The sequence below is a fragment of the Strix aluco genome, chromosome 3, assembly GCF_031877795.1.
Source record: "Strix aluco isolate bStrAlu1 chromosome 3, bStrAlu1.hap1, whole genome shotgun sequence".
Taxonomy (NCBI): domain Eukaryota; kingdom Metazoa; phylum Chordata; class Aves; order Strigiformes; family Strigidae; genus Strix; species Strix aluco.
In genome coordinates this window covers 94,069,726-94,090,429 of record NC_133933.1, presented here as the reverse complement: position 1 = coordinate 94,090,429, position 20,704 = coordinate 94,069,726, and the positions used below count along the sequence as shown (strand labels likewise).

Genomic DNA, 20,704 nt, shown 5'->3' with positions numbered 1-20,704 from the left:
AGTCCCCAACCTCTGCCGGCAATACATTCTAGAAGTTCACAATCTGCTTTGCAGAAAAGCATTTTCTTTACATGTCTCAAGAACGATCTTCCACTGTTTTCATGAGGTGCCTCCTCATTCTCATACTGTGGGATTAACAACAACTTTGTATCTTTCATGATTTCATAAATCTTGATCAATCTTCTCCCCTGCCTTCTCTCTCCACATCAAACAGTCCCAGCCATTACGGCTCTCGCTGTAAGGCTGTGGCACCATCCCTCCACTGTGCCTTCCCTAACCCCTCTACAACCTTCTTGAGCCGTGAAGACAAGAACTGATGCAGTAATCAATCTGAGGCTGCGGCAGCGCTTTATATAGCGACCAAACAACTACCTCTATCTTGTTCTCAATATTCTTCCTGATAAGGTACAATGTTTTGTGGGGTTTTTTTGATTGCCACTGCACATAATGTTGATGAGACAATTTCAGAGAACTGTTTGAGAGCTCTGAGTTGTGACTGCCACTACTAAATTCAGCACAGGGGAAGCTTAGAAATCTAACTGCTTTACAGCGCAGGAGCAAGTGAAGGCATGTAGTTAGCCACTGAAAGTCCCACCACTTCTGTGAAGATCACTACTTTTAAAGAGCTTCAAAAGCACCACTAACCCTAGTTAAGAATTAAAATTTCAAATGAATTTTTAAGTATCTTCAAAGAAAAATAATTGTAAATCCATCATTTTAATTGGAAATACACGACCTATAGAGTCATACCCAATGCCTCAGAAAACCAGTGGGAATTGTCAGCTTTCCATAAAGTAACTGTTTCTCACCTACTGAATTCTGCAAGAGTTTAATGAGAAAAGGAACTGCATTTCCTCTTTATTGTTATCCCAAGTCTGGAGAATAAAATTAGACTTCATAAAATGTTGGCTGATAACATAAGTCACCAAGTAGAAGATTTATAAATATTATGAGATTTTCCTCTGGCAATATTTTAGAAATGTTTACTTGTCTTCAGACAAAGTCTAAAAGATTTATTACAGAAGCTGAATGCACTTTTTTTTTTTTTCCAGTTGCTTAAGTCATTTATAACCATAATAAAAGTTTGCTATTATGAAGCCTGCTTAAATCTGAGCACCATAAGGATGACTTTGAAACTAAGAGAATGCAGTCTAAGAACTGTACCCTTCATACTGTGAAACTGGCCGCTTGAACATCACTCTTGCAGTAAAAAATTCCTCCAATATCGTCTACGTGGGCACCCCACACAGCTTTCTGTGTAGGAAGGACTCCAGCATACCAATCACAACCAATTTTAGAAAACTCTATATACAACTACTACTAATACAATCAGTAGTATTTTCTAAAGTACCACCTGCCTTCCATTTTCCCTGCACTATATTTTGTGAACTATGTAAAGATTAGGTAAAATAAATATGTATGCACATATATAAGCCCCCTATTTTTATTTCCATCAGTGCGTATGTGCCCGTTTTGCACGTTTTCCCCATATGTGGCACCGCGAGGACCGCATCGGCGAGGCCCGAGAAGCTCCCTCGCGGCACCTCACAGCCCACACGTGGCGCCACCTCGGCACAACGCGCAATGGAACCCGGGCGGGCGGTTCCCGCGCCAGCGCAGGTGCGCACCTAAGCGCGTACCTCAGCGCCCCGCCGCGCACCCCCACCCGCTCCGCAACTCGCTGGTTTCCGCCCCAAACCGAGGGCGGCTCCGTGCCGGGCGCGGCGCGCTCTCGCAGCCGCGCCCCGCGCGCCTTTCGGCCGCGGCCCGCCAGGGGGCGCGGAGCGGCGGCGCGGCGCGGGCGGGGCGGAGGGGGAGGCGCGCCGCAGTGCATGCCGGGAGCTGTCAGGGCGGTGCGGGGGTGCCGGTGGCCGTCGGGCTCTTCCGGCTCGGGTCGCTCAGGTAATGCCGCTAGTCTCGGCGCCCCCTCCTCTGCCTCTTCCTCCTCCTCCTCCTCTTCGCCCTCCTCCTCTTCGTCCTCCTCCCGGGGCAGGTCGCCTGCAGGGCCCGGCGGCGGCCGCTCCCCTCCTCCCTCCCCGCCGCTGCGCTTCTGTTGGGGAGGGCGCCGCAGCCGAGCGGGGTCCGCCCCTGGAGCCGAGCCGGCCCTCTCCTCTCCTCTCCCCTCCCCTCCTTTCCCCGTGCCGGGCCGCGGGCACCGTCGGGGAGGACGAGGGCCGGCCCGGGCCCGAGCTGGCCTGGGGGCGGGGGGCGGGTACCGAGGAGCCTGGGTAGAGCAGTTAGCCTGTTAATTGCTCTGCATCAATTAACCTGTGTGTGGCACTTATCTCGGCCGACTGCCGCTCCGTGGTCTGCCCGCCGCTCCCCGGTGCTGCCCCCCCGGAGCGCAAAGCGGGCCCGGGTGCGTTTCGAGGCTGCAGAGCCTCTTCCCCGCCCTCCCCGCCCCGCCACCCGCCGCGGGCGCTGCTGGCGGTGCCGGATTTCGCCCTCCGTGGAGGGGCTTCCTTAGGGGACCCCTTCCCGCCTGGGAACAAGCTCGGCGCTGGGCTGCCGGAGCCGCCCTGCTTTGACCTTGAGCGTCTAAGGGCTGTGGGCCCCTTTTGGGTCAGATTCCTGGCTGGCTGGCTCGGCTGCTTGAGCTGTTGCGTGCGATGCTTGGAAGGATACATGGGGCATATGGCCGTCCGTGCAGTGCAGGGTTAAATTTCATCTGTTGATGCAGGGATGGCCTTAAGTCTTGTGATGCCCGCTTGAAAAGCATAAATATGTGACGGCTTCTAGTGTTAAATGTCTTTTAGAAATAACATTTGCATACCTGTAATAATAACCAGAAAAGCCTGAACAATTTATCTCTAAGTACCATAAAATGTACTGGAAATGGAGTGCAGGTTTTGATGAGCTTGTTCGGGGTGACTCAACCCTCGTATTTTCATTGCTGACTAGCAAGAACCCTTGCACTCCTGGATCTTTCTATATGCAGCAATAGTGAAAGTGTTACGGTTCTCAGGTTAACTGTGTAATGTGATACCTGAATTCCAGCTATAGGTGTGTGAAGTGGTGGGGAGACTCTGTCTAAATAGTAATGGCCCAGATGCTTGCAGGAAATAAGGGGGCATAATATAAGGTTGAAGATCATAGTCTTTCATTTTGTTGCCAAGCCTTGGTCTGTCTGTGTTAAATCCTTACGCTGGCCTGGCTGTCAGACTTGCCTTTTTTTTTTTTTTTTTTTTTTAAACATTGGTAACTTTTCAAAAACAGGCTGAAATACAGTAGACCTTTTGCAGGTCTAATAATAGGGTCATGTCTAAATATTGTGATTATCCAAAATGTACGGTCATTTTTCATGTAACATGGGTGGATGTCATGTGGAGGAATGTGTGTTTGGAAACAGGTAGAATGTCAGTATAATTCCTGGTCTTGTTTTAATTGAAATGAGAATAGGCACTTCCTAAGCAGCCTGTATATGAGAGATGGGGAAGGAGAAACTGCATTTAGAACTTACCGCATGTCTTACTCTCCCAACTTGTTGGTAGCACCTGTGGCAGTAGATGTTTAAACAACATCTTGCAAAGACAGGTTATCCTGTGTCTTCCCCATTAGTGGAGTGGCTGTGCATTCGAGTGAATGGTTATGTTCACAAGTTAGGCCATGTTTATACTGGTAGTGCCTTTCTTGTGTAAAAATACTGTCATGCTGCGCTGACCACTGGAAATACTCACCGTACGCACAGCAAGCTACACGGATAAGAATGCGGTCTGTCTGGTGTAAGTGGGTTCAGCCTGTGTTCTTCTGCCATTGTTCTCCATTTGAATAAGGGGAGGACGCTTCCATGTGTTCATTGCTGGCTTACTTCTCTTGGACAGAGTTACTGCTGTTCGGCTTTAGTGTCTTGCTTTGCTGGGAATGACTGCTTGGGCTGGGCTGACCAAAAATGCTGATTACTATTCTACTTTTATTTTTTTTTTTACTTTGGTGCAGCCATATTATATTAAATATGCAGTGTGTAGAGAACCAAGAAGTATGAATTATGTTGTAAAAAAACCTGGTTTGAACATTGTTGAGAAAAAATGGAGATAGAAAAGAAACTAAACTAAATGATACCAGCTAAAGCATGAAATAAAAAAATGGAAGTAATTTATTTGTATGCACATAAATTGTCTTTCAGATTAATAATCGTGTTGCCCTGAGTTGTAGCTGAAAAGAAGTTGAATGATAAATAGAAGCGGTAAGCAATACATTTCCCTCTGAGAGCCTGGGAAGAGGGAACATTGCAGGATGAACCATTTTCCCCCAATAACTGAAACAAGAAATGAGAAGAAAGCACCAAAGAGACTCAGTAAATGACATCCCTGTTTTTATAAGAAACTTGTACTTCAATATAAGCATAAAAAATTATGTAAAGCCGAGGAATGGTGCTTTGCCTAATTTGGTTTCTAGTATCATTTGCAAAAATCAAAGAGAATTATACCTTTTATTTATGTCTTTTCTGGCTTGCTTCTGAGGATAAGGAGAGTGAGCAAGTTTTGGTCCAGCTGCTGTTTTCAAATCAGTCAGAAAAGGATTCTACTTTACAAATTCCTTTGAAATCCATCTGCAGAATATGTGAAATCAGACGCATCACAAAATATAGCCAAAATCTAGATAATGCATAGGTATACGTATGACATATGATACTATTTCAGAATTAAAATCAGAATAAAGTGATAGAAATTAGTTGAAATTTGAAATGAGTGAATTAGTAATATCTTAGGACCTCAGGGTATAATAAAAAAGGAAGTCAAAGTCTTGCCCAAATGCATTGTATTAAAAGATTGCCCAGGTAAGGCAATGATAAGGTTATGAGAACTTCTGACATGTTTTCGTTTGGAGACAGAATGTTAAACTTGCCTGAAGCTACATATTATTAGAACGATGGGTATGAATGAATAAAAGGTTCATCTAAATCTTCAATTTTAAAGTTACTGTCAGCAAAGAATAAATGAATAAATTACCAGGTCACCTTGTTTGGTGTTTTTTTTTTTGTTGGGTTTTTTTTTTTAAAAATTGGTAGATTCTGTGTTAAACCATGTATTGGAATATTTAGAGATGTCACAATATGGAGGCGCAGCATTACCCTGGAAGCAAGGCTTCTCTCTCACTACAGGAGAGTTCGGCAAGCATAACGTAAGACAGTGAAACTCATGTAGGTCGTTTTTCTGTCTACCAAGTTGAAAAGTATCTGGAAGTTGGCAAACTCTCTTTTAAAACAAAGTGTAGTACAAATCTAGGTTTAAACTCAATCATACTGGTTTAAGTTGGTTTCATTGTTATGTTTGCTATGCCTTTTTTTGTTTGTTTAACTGTTACTATATTAATTGGATTGACCAGTTTGCCGAGAGTAAAAAATAAGCAAGAATGAAAAAGAATACCTCAAGGTAAATTTTCCTTCAGTAAGTGTTTGGAAAAGATCAGAAGAGTGCTACATAGTTAAAAAGGAATTATTTTCAGAGTGACCATTTGAAGGCATGAAGCTGAAACATGTAAAAGTGAACATAAATTGCAGTTTATTTTAGAAAGCTTGTCTTGTTACTGTGCTCAGACACCTGGAGAGAACTATTTGAAATCATGTATTTGCTGATCAGTCGTTCCTTAAGAGAGAGGGCAGTAGCCCCCAAAGCCTAGTTGGTGTGTGAGAGATGGGCAGTTCCACTGCAATGCGTGCGGTGCTGGCAGGAGGTGCGGAAACCACGGGGAGGGTGCAGCTGTGCTCACACCAGAACATGTTCGTTTTCTCTTTGCTAACGATTTTTCCAACCCACCAAACTTTTATGGCTACCATAGATCTAGCTATGTTGGATAAATACCTTCCATATTCTGTTTAGAGTAATCCAAACAGCCTTATTTCTAATGTGCAGTCTCGGGATCTTTTTATGAAGGTGGGGAAACTGCTAACTGCGTGATACTGCAGTTTAATTGTGGATAGCTGAAAGAGGCCCTACCAACCCAGGGCACTAGCCAACCTTTTTCAGCATGGCAACAGTTTGTTTTGGTCCAGGGGACAGTATGTGATACACTATATACAATGTTATACTTAATTGCTCAATAAGGATTTTGTGGTTTTGTTTGGCTTTGCATTGTCAAAGTGACTGGTTGACTCCAGGAGGTTACATTTCTTATATTAAAAAAACCCAACCAAACCCAAACTGTAAATGTTATATTCTGCATCTTGGGATTGTTGGGATGTCAGCCTGGAGACTGAAAAGAAGATTATTAAAAAAATGCCTTTACCCAGCTTGTTTACATTTCTTTGACATATGCATTGCTGCTATAATTTAAATTGGGTATAAAGATGGTAATTCTGTGAGCTGAGATGAAGTGAAGTTTAAGGAGGAAACCTTCTGCAAACATGTCAGAAGAGTGCAGGTTAAATTCTAGGTGGTGTGTTTTAGTGTTTTTTTTCCTTCAAATGTATCATTGAATAAGAAGGAAATAGTGACCAGTTCTAGATCTAGGTTGAAATATTGTTCGTTCAAATACAGTGGTCAACAAAGGGAAGAAGGGGACAAGAAACGTACTTGTAAGTGGGCACTGAAGGATAACCAGAAATTCCAGGAAGCATGTCCCCATTTTTCTCTATGTTGTGTTATTTTGACTTAAATTGCTGTTAGCTTTTTAATAAGACATGTTAGATATTTTGCATAATTTAAAATAAGAGTGGATATCTGGAGTTTTGTTGATTTTTTTTTTTTTTTTTTTTTTTTTAAATTAGATGTAAAATGCATGCTGATTAAGTTATAGTAGATAACTTGGGAATCATTTGTTGCTAGAAAGGGAAGAACATGGGAAAATATTATTTCAGGAAGAAAATATTTTCAGTTAATGGTTGACCTGAGTTACAATGAAGAAGATGCAAATTGTAGTTTTTCATTTACTGAGTGACATAATTTCATATCTGTTAAATCTGAATGTTTGATTTGATTTCAAGAAGAATATGATATTTTAAAAGTAGAAACTTTAGTGTAAGTAAGATTTTAGCATTGCTGTAGTGCAAGAGGACTTAACTTTAGAAAAGATGTCTGTTATACTGAGTATCACATTGTCACTTGAGCATCTGTTGTATGCCACTACAGTGCCTTCATTGGCTAATATGTTTTTAGTTTGCTTTATTCAGATTTTAAAATTAATTTTTAACTGTTAGATGTGGTTAGAATAATTATTTGGCATTAAGTCAAAGTTTATTTGAACAGAGAAAACCTTTTATTGCTTTATTACAGCAGTGCTTTGAGATCCTTGTACTGAACAGGGCTGCTTTTTTCCTCGTGCTTTGCCACAAACAGTAAGACAGTCCTGAGTAATATACAGGCACAGTGCACAAGGGCTGGAAGAAAAGAATCAGTAGTGTTCTGTTGGTGGATCTGGGCCCAAAGTTAAAATTTGTCTGGTATATCAAACTGTTTTGTAGTTCATCTATTATCTATTGAAAAGCTGTAATAAAATAGGAGTAGAGGGATTAAAATGTCGCCCTAAACTCTTTTTCTAAGAGGTAATTGGAGGAGACAGGTATTTACCAACAAGAGCTGGTAAACTTCTTTCTCTTCCCCTTCAATAAACAGATAGACATGGATTTGATACTTTTTTACTTCTGAAAAATTATGTTCTAAAGCAAATACATTAGAGATTGTTCATAGTTATAAATTTGTTTTCTTAAACAGTGACTAGAGAAGTTGATTACTGAGACAGTTTGTTGTACGTTCCTTATGAATTTTTAAGCTTGTTACTTATTCGTCTTTATGAACTCATGTCTGGAATACCATAAAACAGCAATAGCAGAAAGAACATTATGTATTTCCGTCAGACTATGCTCAGTGGTAGACTTGCAGTTTTATTCCAGTCATCTATCTTCTGTGACTTCCTGTATATGCAAAAGAAGAAAAATTGTACTTAGTTTCTTTTTACTGACAGTTTGGGTTTTGTGTAATAATAAACATAATACATAACAAACATGGTTTGTATATTCTAAAGCCAGGAGGGAGCGCATCCAGTTGAGTACCTAATCTAACATCTGTAGTACAAGCCATAGGTTTTCTCACTCAAACAAGAATTAAATGAGAGACTCAATCTCAGGAAACATCTCGTGTTGATTTAGAAGTCGCCAGTATGGGTAATGCACAGATTGTTATGCTGATTTAATTTAATTTTGTCATGGAAAGGATCTTGATCACTTAAAGCGGTGTTGTTTTTCCTGTCGAAAAATGTAATAAGCTGTTTCTGTTTGTGAATTTTGACTGGGTAGAAAAGTGTTCTGGAAAGTTATTAATCACAATATTAAATCTTATTAAATGCTGTATACTGTTGCAGGATACTAAGGAGATCATGCTTAATTATAGTTAATTATACAGTCTGGGTTGGTTTTTTTGTTTTGTTCATTTGGGTAATATGGGTTTTTTTGCATCTTTCATTACTGTACTGAATAGCATTTCACCAGAATAACAAGCTCAAATGGTTCTTATTCTTCAGAAGACATTAGATATGCCTCTTTTTGAAAAATTCTGAAATAAGAGGACTCTGTAGAAAGTAAAGTTAGAAATAGAGTAATTAGCTGTAACTGGAAAATCTTTATCTTTGGTGATAGTGTATTTCCAACACTTGATTTTTATCTTAAGAGACCTGGCTGGGATTTGTAGTATTTATTTTGCTATTCATGCTTTTAAATACTTCTGAGGGGAAGCGAGGCATAATAAATTACCAATTGACAAGGCTTCTGTTTTCCATGTATTCAAATCTGTGTTTGTATTAAGTCTATTTAAATAAAAATGTGTTTCTGCAGTTACCAGCTTGGTATGTGGGCACTGCACACAGCTTAAAAAGCAATAGCTCAGTACTGTGAAATTTGAAATTTTTCTCATCTGCTTTTTAATTATCTGTTAGTTCTTTTACTGTACATCCCGTAGCCACGCTAGAAACAGTAAACAATTTACGAAAGCCTTGAAATATTGCAAAGCTGAAACTCAGAGAAATTCAAAGGGAGCAAGTTTATGAGCTCAGGTTCTTACAGTACTTGGGACAAATCTTGAAAATTCTTGAAGTGACACAATGTGCGCAGATTTGTGTTCCATAGCAATCAGCCCCTTGAGCTGTAGCAGAAAGTGACCATTTCAGTATTGCAGATTGGTGCGAAGCAGCCAAATAGAGCAATTTTGTGAGGTTTGAAAAATATAAGAGTGGAGCAGTAACAAACCAAACCTGAAGAGGAGCTTTGGGGTACAACAGATGCTGGAGAGATTATGAATCGTTGGGAGGTCTTATAATCTTGTGATTAAGTCCAGACAGAATCTAGATGAAAGCTGCTTTTATTGAATAAGTGTTCTTCTCAATCAAGTTTCTTTAGCCTCAGTGAAAAACATTTGGAACCTCTTAAACAGGTTAATAGTTTGTGTTGATGTGAAACAGAAGGCTCTTAGGCACATGGGTTGTGAAGGATGAGCATTTGCTGTGGAAAACACAGCTGTGGCACTATCATCTTGACATGACTCAGAGGAAAACCAATACCACCTCATTGATGAAGGGAACTGAAGGCTTCTCTGTGAACATGCTATACACAACCCCCAGCAAAAGGAGATCCACAGCCCCTGGTGACTGCATTCCTTGTCAGAGTTGTTACTTGAAGACTCTACAGGTGTCCTGGTTTTGGCTGGGATAGAGTTAATTTGCTTTTAGTAGCTGGTACAGTGTGTTTTGCATTTAGTGTGGGAATAATGCTGATAACACACGGATGTTTTAGTTGTTGCTAAGTACTGCTTATTCCAATTTAAAGATTTTTTTCAGTTTCCCATCCTGTGCCAGCAAGCAGGTGCACCAGGAGCTGGGAGGGAGCATGGTCAGGACAGCTGACCTGAGCTAGCCAAAGGGATATTCCACACCATAGAATGTCATGCTCGGCATATAAACTGGGGGGAGTTGCCCAGGAGGGGCTGATCACTGCTTGGGGACTGTGGGTATTGGGCAGCGGGTGGTGAGTAATTGTGTCACTTGTTTGGTTTTTTCTCTTCAGTTTTATTTCTCTCTCTTTTTGTTATATCCCTTTTCATTGCTCTTATTATTGTTGTTATTAAATTTTACTATTGTTATATTTTATTATTGTTGTTATTATATTTTATTTTATTTACTAAACTGTTCTCATCTCAACCCACGAGTTTTACTTTCTTTTTTTTCCTATTCTCACTCAAGTGAGAGAGTGGCTGTGTGGTGTTTAGTCGCTGGCTAGGCCTAAACCACAACTATAGGCATCCAGGTGTATCCTGAATTCTGCAGCGTCTGTCCCCATGAGAAGGTGAAGTGGAAGGAAGTAAGTGTTGAGACCTAATTCTGCAATCACTTATGATTTAAATATGGTTTTATGAAATAGTTTGAAAGTGTATAGCACTTCTTGGGTAGTTTCTTCCTCATTCATAATAAGCCTTCTGCTCAGACACCCCCATTTGCTTTTTGTCATCCATTAAAAAGAGGCATGGTCATCTAACACGTCAATGATTACCTATGTCCAGACTCATGAGAGTGGCTGAACCTTCAGTCTGAGAAGCTTGTCTCATCTCATTAGGTATACCAAAAAGCAAGAAGAAAACCCAACACAAACAAAGAATGGTGCTCTTCATACCTTTCTGTAAGTAAAGACCATTCCAAGGAAAGTTGGCCCTTGTGCTAAATGGTGATTGTGGAATGGTAAGATAAATTTTTTATCCTTTGGGCTGTTTGATGGTGTGGCAGAAACTGCTGATTTTCAATTATTTTGATCTATCAAATTTTATTATTTATCTCATTTTCAAAGTAGTAAACCATGAAAAAATAAGGGTGTGATACTTACAAGGAGATAGACATTGTTAAGCTTTAACATCGTATTGAAATATCAGTTTTATTACAGATGGAAAGAAAAGTATCAGTAAGAATACATGATAGAAACAAGACAAGATTAAAAACTATATTTTGGAAAGTCTTCATACTACACAAAAAGTAAGCTTTGTAGGACAAGTATATTTTTATGTATGAGAGCTAATAAAAATGGGCATTCCTGTAGTTTCAATGATCTTAGAATAAAGATAGTACCAGGTTCATAAAAATAATACATAATATTTACATAGTATCTTCTCTGCATCTCTGGCTTATTATGGCTACTGATATGATTTGGAAGATACATTGTTTAAAATAGAGATTCTACACTCTGGGGAAAAATATGCAAGAAATTATTTCTTTTTCTGTAACATCAAAGTATATAAAACTTTTTTTTAAAGAAAAAAAAATGAGACCATAACCATAGAGTAGTAAGAAAACAGAATGTATTTTTTCTTCTCTATACAAAACTTCATAATGATTAAATTCACTGATAACATATGGATAAATGTAAATATCAATGACATGATGAAGTTCATTAGTATTATCTGGTGTGCAATAGACTTGCCTAAAGGTATAGGTTATTCAAAGTTGTTAATGTTTTTGTTTTTAAAAGGAAGAGAATGTTCTGATCAGTTAGTAAGCCCCCCCAAAAAGCTACCTGTTTAATCCTGTCTTCCTGCTGGTTTTGTCTAACCTTTGATAACCCTGAATCAGTCCACTCTCAGTTTTTGGGTTTTTCAAGCACTTGAGGAAGACAGAGCCCTGTTTTCCACTCAGCCATAAGTGGTTGTATTTATGCTTCAGCTGCATAACAAAAGGATGCTGATGCTTTCTTCACTCAGAAAGCATTATTTGCTGTGTCAGATTCTGTCTCTGTCATTTGTGCCTGGAAAAATGAGATTTGTGCTGCTTTTGTATGTTGCTTCTTTCTTCTTTTTTAGTGGTAATACTTTATTTTACTTTTGGAGATCAGACATTGGTGGTTGTGCAGCTGTCTCTGAGAAATCTGTTGGCATTCTACAGCTTTTTCAAAGCAAACCTGATCTTTTTCTGGACTTAATCCAAAGAAAGATGGTTATTATAGAATGAAACCATATGAAATACTTTTTTTAAATAAAAATTGAGTGCTAAGTGCTTTATGCCAGTGGGGTATCACAAAATCTATCAATTTGGCACCCAGAATATGGTTTTTAAGTAATGGTTTGCACTTCTGTTCTGCCTGGGAGACAATCTGTCGTTATCAGTCTGCCATCAGAATCAAGAGTGCAAAAGATTTGTAATTCTTGGCCTTTTTATTCACTCCTGCTATCCCAGCTCTTTTTCTTCCCTTTTGTCCATCCCTTTCTTGTTTTTCTACTTTCTTGAAACTTTCCTTACAATGCTGAGAAACCAGGAGATGAGCAATATAAGGAGAAAGATAGTAAAAAGGATTAAAAAAAAATTATTAATGTGGAATTTTGTTTGTTCTGTAGAAGAAAAGATAAATGTGATGGCAGAAGAGAGGTTTGTCTGGCACTTTATGTGTGCCCACGCATGAAAGGTGAGGGGTGAGAAGATTCTTGAAGGTCCCTCTCCACAACCCAGCGTGGCAGTGAACTGTCTCTGACTGAAGCAACACTTTAAAAATGTTCTTGTAGCACTAAAAATAATGAAACTTGGGAGGATTAAAGATGGGTTCTTATCAATGTGTCTTCAGAAGCACCTGATAATTAAAGGAACAAAAAGGAGGGAACAAAAATCTACCAGGGCATTGTGTGATAAACTTGTTGAGATTATGATCATGAAATTTTGAGCCTGATTTGCTACTGTCTTAATTTGGGGATGTTGGAGTACAGCTTCCTTCATTTTACCTTTTAGAATGCTGAAAAGGTAAAACAGTACTAATAGTGATGTAGTTTGTAGATTTTTGGGGCTGTTTCAAGAACATGGCAAGGAGCTGGCCTTCAGGTAGCTGAAAATAGTGGGTAACCAGTCATGGGGTTTTATGTTGTTCAGTTGGTGGTAACTCATTATGCAACCTGTTGACCAAGTTATTAAATAGCAGCCTCATAGCCATTTTGGGAAGAACACTATTTGAAGGAAGGGATGGATATAGTACAAATCAAATAGATTTTTGTGTCCATGTAAAACATTTTAAATTGATCTTATATGATAAAAGGCAGAAAAGTGTTTATGGTTTTGATGTATCTTGCACAACTGGAGTGTGTTTATTACATCAAGTAATACAAGTTGAATTGTTAGTCTTTCCTGATTGGTCTAAAACCAGTTTAAATTCTGCTCAGGATAAAGTTTAAGATAAGTGTTTTATTATATCCATCAGCTATAGAACCACCAGAAAGAAATCAGTATGTCACTTTTTATTTCTGCTAATTCGTCTGGTCATAGGCTTTTTTCATTTCAAACTGTCCTGCTATTTTCTCATATTGCTGCTCACTGGGAATAGGGGCCCACAAGTCATGTTTTTCAGTTGTATTGGAAGGACTCACTGAAGCCACTGTTTTCAGCCTGACTCTTATTTGTTGTACGTGGCAGTTTGATGAATACAGCTTCTTTATCCCCATCCCATGGTTTGTTTGGGTTTTTTGGTCTACATGCTTCAGCCTGAGCTTCTTCACACAATTTTCTTCTCATTTTCCTTTGATCAAGACAGAAGAGAGCAGCATCTGCTGAGCGTGAAGTCTCTTCTGAAGCCAAGTATCAGAGAGAACTCCCAAAAGACCCCAGTTAAAAGGGGCACAAAAGCTGCTGTTTTCATAGACATGCTACAATAGGATTGTATGAGTTGTAATCGCCTGGGGTTAAAGTAGCTTTAAAAACATATTTCTTTTTAACAGAGATTGAATTTCAGGAAATAAATAGTGTATGGCCTATACAAGTATGAGGAACTAGAGTATGTTAATTACTTGGTGTAGACTACCATGTAATGAAAATATATAGAGCAAATTGCAAAAGCCTCTGATTACAGAACACTAGTAAACATATACTTTTGTTGTGCATGGATGATAATAATATAAAAACAAAGTAGAGTTCGTTGCTGAATTAGAATAGCATGTCTTGTAAAAGGAAATATTGATGCATGAAAGTACTCTTGAATAGTGTGTGACTATTGTATGTGTCCTTCATTCTGGTCTTCTGCCTGGGAGTGATTCAGAAAGATGAGTGTCTTCTGTTTTCAGAAGGGGTGATTGTGGAAAGGTGGGGGTTTTTGGTGATGGATACAGACGAGGAAAAAAAGAAATAAAAAAAATCCCTTTGTTTCATTGCTTAGAATAAACAGTGCCTTTGGGAGGGACAGGGCATTAATTTTCCAGGGTTTTTTGTTTGGGGAGATTTGTTTGTTTTTTTTTTAAACAGGACTGGATTACAAATAAACTGCTTTGGACATGTGTTAAATATTTGTGTGCAATGTGTTAGCTTTTGTTTAGGATATGCTGTAAACTGATTTCAGATTGATATTTTCTAATGCCTTTGAGGAAAATTTAGTGCTCTATACAAAATTGTTTCCAAAGACTTATTATTAAAACAATGGGTTTGGGGTTTTTTTTTATTTTTTATTTTGAACAGGTAATGTCTGTACATGAATTGCAAGCTAGTCTCTAGTGGGGACACTGTGGGAGGATGAACACAGAGGAGCTGGAGCTACTGACTGATTCCAAGTACAGAAACTATGTAGCAGCTGTTGACAAAGCACTGAAGAACTTTGAATATTCCAGTGAATGGGCAGATTTAATATCGGCACTTGGAAAGCTGAACAAGGTAGGTCTGGCAGGTGCTCTTGGAAAAGATTCAGGAACTGACAAAGGATACTAGTGTAAAAATACAGAAGTGCAATATAATATTCTTGCAAATATTTTAGCAGTCTGAGCCAAATGTTGGTTGTGTGCAAGGAGCAAACAAATCAAACAGATGCCTTTCTGAGACTTACAGTTGAACCCTTTGTAATTCTAAGTAAAGGGAAAAGTTATTTACATTTCTAGTGGAAACAAATGCAACATCTTTTTTATTACTAACATTTACTTCTGATGTCTTTCAATCTTATTGAAATAATGTGAAAAATAGTAGCCAGTATAAATGTCAGCAATATTTTATGAAGCATGAGCTATAAAATGGGGCTCAGAGAATGTTATCATTCTGATTTGTTTTAAGAGTTAATAAGTTGAATGTGTAATATCATCGTCATCTTTAATATCAGTTTACAAATGAATACACATCTTTATCCATAACAATCTTTTTCTAATCAGTTCTTTGTGTTTCTAGGGATCTCCAGTCAGGGTCATAGTTTCCTTTACACACACACATTTTACCAGTGTGAGGCTTTGCAGAATTTGGCATAGAAAAAGACAGGTCTGAGGCATTTACATTCTACCCTTTAAACTTTGTGGAAAGTCAAGAATGACAGTATAGTTAGCAATGTCAATGTCATCATCTCTTTGTATAAACTCCCATTATTTCTTTCATTTCTTTGACTGTAACAGTTCTTGCTGTACATGTATACAAAGTGAAGGCTATGATATTAGGAAATAAAAATCTAAAGATGTAAATGCAACTCTTATGTTCCAGTCCTGAAGTGATTGTATAGTTTCAGGCAGTGGTAAAGTTTTGTATGTTGTCTCACTCTATGACTGTTTCTTAAAGTTGTCCTGTGCTCACCACCCACAGTTTAATAGTCCTCCTCTTTGAGCTACTGGCAGTTGATTTTAACAAATGGAGATAGTAATTTTTGTCCTCAGAAGGATGAATAAAATGAAATGGATAAGCTGTAATTAAGGAGGCCATTGCAAGTCAAGTTTTAAATACCTTGGCAATTCCATCTATAGCAAGTGTACAAGTGAAAGGCATTGCAGAGAAAAAGCTCCACGGTGCATCTTGAAAGTTTTGTTTCTTGTGTTGTAACCTAGGTATGTGCTGTGACTTAGAGACCATGTTCATGTTTATAAAATATGCGTTGGATGTTTAACTTGTTTTGTGCTGTTTTTCTTAATGTGTTGATTTATCAGGTACTACAGAACAACGCGAAGTACCAGGTAGTACCGAAAAAGCTGACGATAGGCAAGCGCTTAGCACAATGTCTGCATCCAGCTCTGCCAGGGGGGGTTCATCGGAAGGCACTTGAAACATACGAGATCATTTTCAAAATCATTGGACCCAAGCGTTTGGCCAAAGATCTTTTCCTCTACAGGTACAGTAGTTCAAACAACTCCCTTCCAAATGCACAGTTGAGATGCTTTTGGTTTCCTGCATTTTATATTAATAATATGGCTTTGTTATATAGCAAGAATCAATCAGTTTTTCCCTCGTGTTACTGGTGCTTGTGTAGTACTCTTTTCCTGAGTATTGTATATGAGAAGATAAACAGATCACCTGAACTTTTGTTAGGAACCAACTTCAGTGCTAGAAAAGCTGGAATTTATTCTTTCTTTATTGAAATAAACAAAATTTTGTGCATGTATATTACAGTATGTACAGTAAGTGTCAACGCTTATTTCAGTCTAATCACATTACATTTTTCTATTGTAATTTAAGTGGTATTGGAAAAAAATTTGAGTATATTTTCTCTTTTGGAGAAGCAATCAAATCAACAGAACAGAAAGATTGTCTGTTTTGTTCAAATGGGAGACAAGTACAAAATTTTTCTCACTGTCAGTCTCTAGAACTGATGATAATGAAAAGGAAGGATAATCTTGAAAAAGTAAACGTAGTGAAAATATGCTGATTCCTAAACCTCCAATAGGTATTTGGTTGGGTGGGGTGAGCAAGACATTAAGCTTTTTATTATATAATGCACAGAGGAATGTGTGCATATATGTATACACATAGTCACACATGGGTCCTAATCTTTAGCTATCCCTGGAGTTTAAAATTTCATCAGTTTGAGAAACAGTGGAATAAAACAGTATTCTGTTTAGGTAGCAAAGGTGTGTATTAATGCTTGCAAAGAAATTGTATGTATTAACATCAACTATTCTGTCTCGCATTGTCAAGATGTTTATATATAGTTACATTTTGTGATGAGGGAGTGTCTCAGTTTTGTGTTTCCATATGTTTTTAAAGATTCTGTGAACTCATAGCTCACATCTTTTGCTTGTGCAATGATTCAGTAGCTGCAATAACTCATTAACAATAAGTTCTAGGATGGTGGAAGGTGCTATCTTGTGCAATGTAACTTAAAGTCATTGTTACTGATGCTTGGGAGAAGACTAACATTCACTTTAAGGCATTATCAGAGATTCCAGTATTTTTCATGAAAGCAGAATGACAGTGTCTGAACATCAGATCTTGAAGGATGAGTAGTAGCCTTACAAAGAGAGACTGTTGGGTGGTGTGCTGGTTATTGAACAAAAAGACATTTTCTGCAGAAAAAAGAAACCTATTGACAGTGGCAAAACGGTAGTTCTTCTACATAGATAAAGGCAAAAATAATTTTTACAAACATTTTTGAACTTTGGAAAGATTTTTTTTCCTCCTGTAACGTGGGTAACGTTGTATCCACAATGACTTTTTTTTTTTAATAGTAGATTTGTAGGTGTATATTTTAAGACCCTTGTCTCAAACTTACCTTTCTTACAGTTCTTTCCTTTCCTTCATGTGTCAAGGGTCTTCTGACCTGAGCCCTCAGTGATTTTAAAAATTGCAGTTGTGTTCACATGCTTTTGATTATTGGTACTGTTTGTAATAATTTATGATATTTAGTAGCAATAGCAAAAATGTTTTTAGTATGTAGGTAACTTCTCCTTAGCTGATCACACTTACAACTTTCATGAATTTACACTTACATCCATAGTAAACTCAAAGCATACTTCCAATGTTTTCAATCCTTTAAATGCTACATGATGAACAGTGGGTTTATTGCTAGTTTAAGAATCTGTTTTCAGACTGAGCTTCTGAAGTAAATATATACTTTATTGCTACTTAACAATATAAATGTCTTAAAATTTATCTTGGTGAAGTAAAGCACAATTATATTTTTTTTCTTACAGAAAAGTATTTCTGTAAACTTCCTCAGATGTTCTCATCCATTTTTAAGTGCAAAGACAATGTATTTTTAAATACATTTTACATTGTGATGTAGTTCAGCATGGGCAAAATTAACATTTTTGTCCTGCAGAGACGCTTCTGATTTATCATATTTATTTTATTGGTGAAAGACACAGTAATCTCAGGGCCTTCAGTGCTTGCTATCACAATACTAATAAAGGTCATAATATTTAATCTTGACATACCAACCTGTCAATCTGTAAGGCAGTCATACTGTGTGGTGGTCTATGCCTATGCAAAATTCTAAGATAAAAACCTGATACTTATAACTACACTGGACATGTCCGTAACAGTCTTACGATATAAATGAAATCGTTTCACATGAGAAGCTTCCTAAAAAAAGAAAAAATTTATTTTTCATAGTTCTGGACTATTTCCACTCCTTGCCAATGCCGCTATGTCTGTCAAGCCAACATTATTGAGTCTGTATGAGATTTATTACCTCCCTTTGGGGAAAACATTGAAGCCAGGACTGCAAGGACTGTTAACCGGGATTCTGCCTGGGTTAGAGGAGGGGTCAGAGTATTATGAAAGGTAAGGATATATATGTTAATAAAATTATATTCTTGATTTGTGTTTTTTTTTTTTGCTGCAACTTTTCATTAAATACTTGTATGTGGATTTTTTTTTTTAAATAGGTGGTATTTATTTTCATCCAGTCATTAATTGCAATGGAATAGTATGGTAGAAGATTCTTAACATTAATTATGATAAATTAACTGTTAGTTGTTCCTGTTAATGAAAGGGAATTGACATTAAGTAGACTTAGTGTTATATGTTGGTTTCTTCTCCCAAGTAACAAGCGATAGGACAAGAGGAGATGGCCTCAAGTTGCGCCAGGGGAGGTTTAGGTTGGATATTAGGAAAAATTTCTTCACCAAAAGGCTTGTCAAGCATTGGAAGAGGCTTCTCAGGGAAGTAGTTGAGTCGCCATCCCTGGTATTTAAAAGACATGTAGATGTGCTTAGGGACATGGTTTAGTGGTGAACTTGGCAGTGTTAGGTTAACGGTTGGACTTATCTTAAGGGTTTTTTCCAACCTAAATGATTCTATGATTCTTGTTATGGATTGAGATATGCAACATGTTAGGAACATGCTGCTTGTTTTCTTTCCATGGGTTTCCTCTAAGATAGTACTGCCATATTATTCCTGGTCTAAAATACATACCTTAACTGAGTTTAAGATAAAAAACAAAGCTTCCATCATTAAGATTCACTCATTATGATAACTAAATTGTCACTAAACCACCCATGTAAGAGACAGCAATAATCTACCTATCTTTATAGGTTATTACTCTATTTCTAGCGAGTGGCCTGGGAGGTAAAAGCTGCTCTTATCTAGCAAGCCTAAGCCCCGGTTGAGTTATCTTGACCATGGTGTCTGGGGTAGAATCTTGACATATTAAAGGATGAAGTTGCAGTCCAAGGCTTTGAGTTGTTGGAATTGTTCATATACTTACGTATTCTTTATATTTCTGACTTCAGAAGCTAGAATTTTCATGACTTGTATGTGAAGAGCAATTTAACACTTCTTCTATTTCCGTGTAGGTAGATGCACACAGTGTAGTTGGCATCACTACAGCAGGGAACAAGGGCTACTCAGCTTGCCTCCCAGCATCTGCTATAGGGTGTAGAGGTGCTGCCACATGAGCGGGGAGAAATGAGGGCAGGGGAAGGGATTGCTTGTAACTTCAGGAAAAGAGAATTGTGACATTTTTATGCCCTGTTATTGCCAAAAGTGCTCAGTGCAGGGACTGAGAAGGCAAAAGCCATTTGCTTGATTCTTTCCTTCAGTAGCTATACTTTCCTGCTGTCTCTCTGAAACATCTGTCTTTAGCAACACTTGGCTTTAAGTAGCAGATGAGAAAGTTATTTGGCTCTTTGAACACAAGAAGTACATACAGAGAAGCTGTGGGCAGGCAGAAGCATTTTGCAAGCCACGTTTGGCCCACAGGCTTGCTAGCTGGATCACTGTTCAGGCTGCATTATAAGGTTCAGTGTGTAACTGGGGCTTCTCTTGGCCTCTCAGAAGAAAGTTTTGACCATCCTGTAACTATTTTTGTGTTTTCTAAAACTGGGGGCAGGGGCAAGGGCTGTGATACATGCCCTAATTCAGCTGACTTGATTTTACTGCAGAACGAACACACTGTTGGAGAAGGTTGCCTCGGCTGTGGATCAGTCGGCGTTCTACAGTGCTCTCTGGGGTAGTCTCCTCACAAGCCCTGCAGTTCGCTTGCCTGGGATCACTTACGTCCTCTCCCATTTGAACAGGAAGCTTTCAATGGAGGATCAACTCTACATAATTGGCAGTGACATTGAATTAATGGTAATGTTTTGTTGGAACAATGAAGACATCAGTGTTACTTATATAAGTAATAATATACTTCCAGGGGTTTAGATGTCTTCTCTATCTTTGAACATAGCCTTTGAAAAGATAAAAGTTCATGCTTATTTTTATAGCTCCAGTTAAGCTTATGGGTTTTGCGCATGATAAAAGTGTTGCAAAGCTGAGTTAATGTTTCAGAACTGCTTAGGTTTTGTATAAAACTTTACATTCATGACACGCTTCAGTTAAAAGTCATTGAGTTTTGTTGTATTTTTTGAAAAATACATAGAGTATTATTTTGTCTTAAGATATTCATTCATAATATAAAAAAGCAAAAGCTTAATGTTTGTATAGTTCATGGAATCTATGTTGATTATACGTTTCTGCAGTGATGAAACTTTGTTTTACTGTTTTGTCTTGTTTCATTATTCAGAATTTTAAAATAACTTCATTTCATACATATCACTATTTATAAAAAACTGTTCTTATTTTGTGAATGTTCTTATGTCGATCTTCTTAA

At 38.2% G+C, this 20,704-nt stretch overlaps 1 protein-coding gene across 13 annotated transcripts in view; it reads left to right on the top strand.

Moving 5' to 3' along the window:
- The first annotated feature begins 1,813 nt into the window (after positions 1-1,813).
- DOP1A (DOP1 leucine zipper like protein A) overlaps positions 1,814-20,704 on the top strand; it is a 68,433-nt gene continuing 49,542 nt past the window's right edge. For 7 of the 13 annotated variants that reach the window (XR_012622622.1, XM_074819671.1, XM_074819672.1 and 4 more), the window contains exons 1-5: positions 1,824-1,902; positions 14,389-14,580; positions 15,822-16,003; positions 18,223-18,393; positions 19,995-20,184. Coding sequence is in view for 12 of the 13 variants with exons in the window: in XM_074819671.1 (XP_074675772.1) it covers positions 14,443-14,580; positions 15,822-16,003; positions 18,223-18,393; positions 19,995-20,184 (681 nt within the window). In the remaining variant the exon portion in view is untranslated. Of the gene's footprint in view, positions 1,903-4,123; positions 4,184-9,751; positions 9,950-10,164; positions 10,283-10,440; positions 10,598-10,668; positions 10,945-14,388; positions 14,581-15,821; positions 16,004-18,222; positions 18,394-19,994; positions 20,185-20,704 lie in introns of those variants that run through there. The other 6 variants (XM_074819668.1, XM_074819665.1, XM_074819669.1 and 3 more) reach the window with 6 other exon arrangements.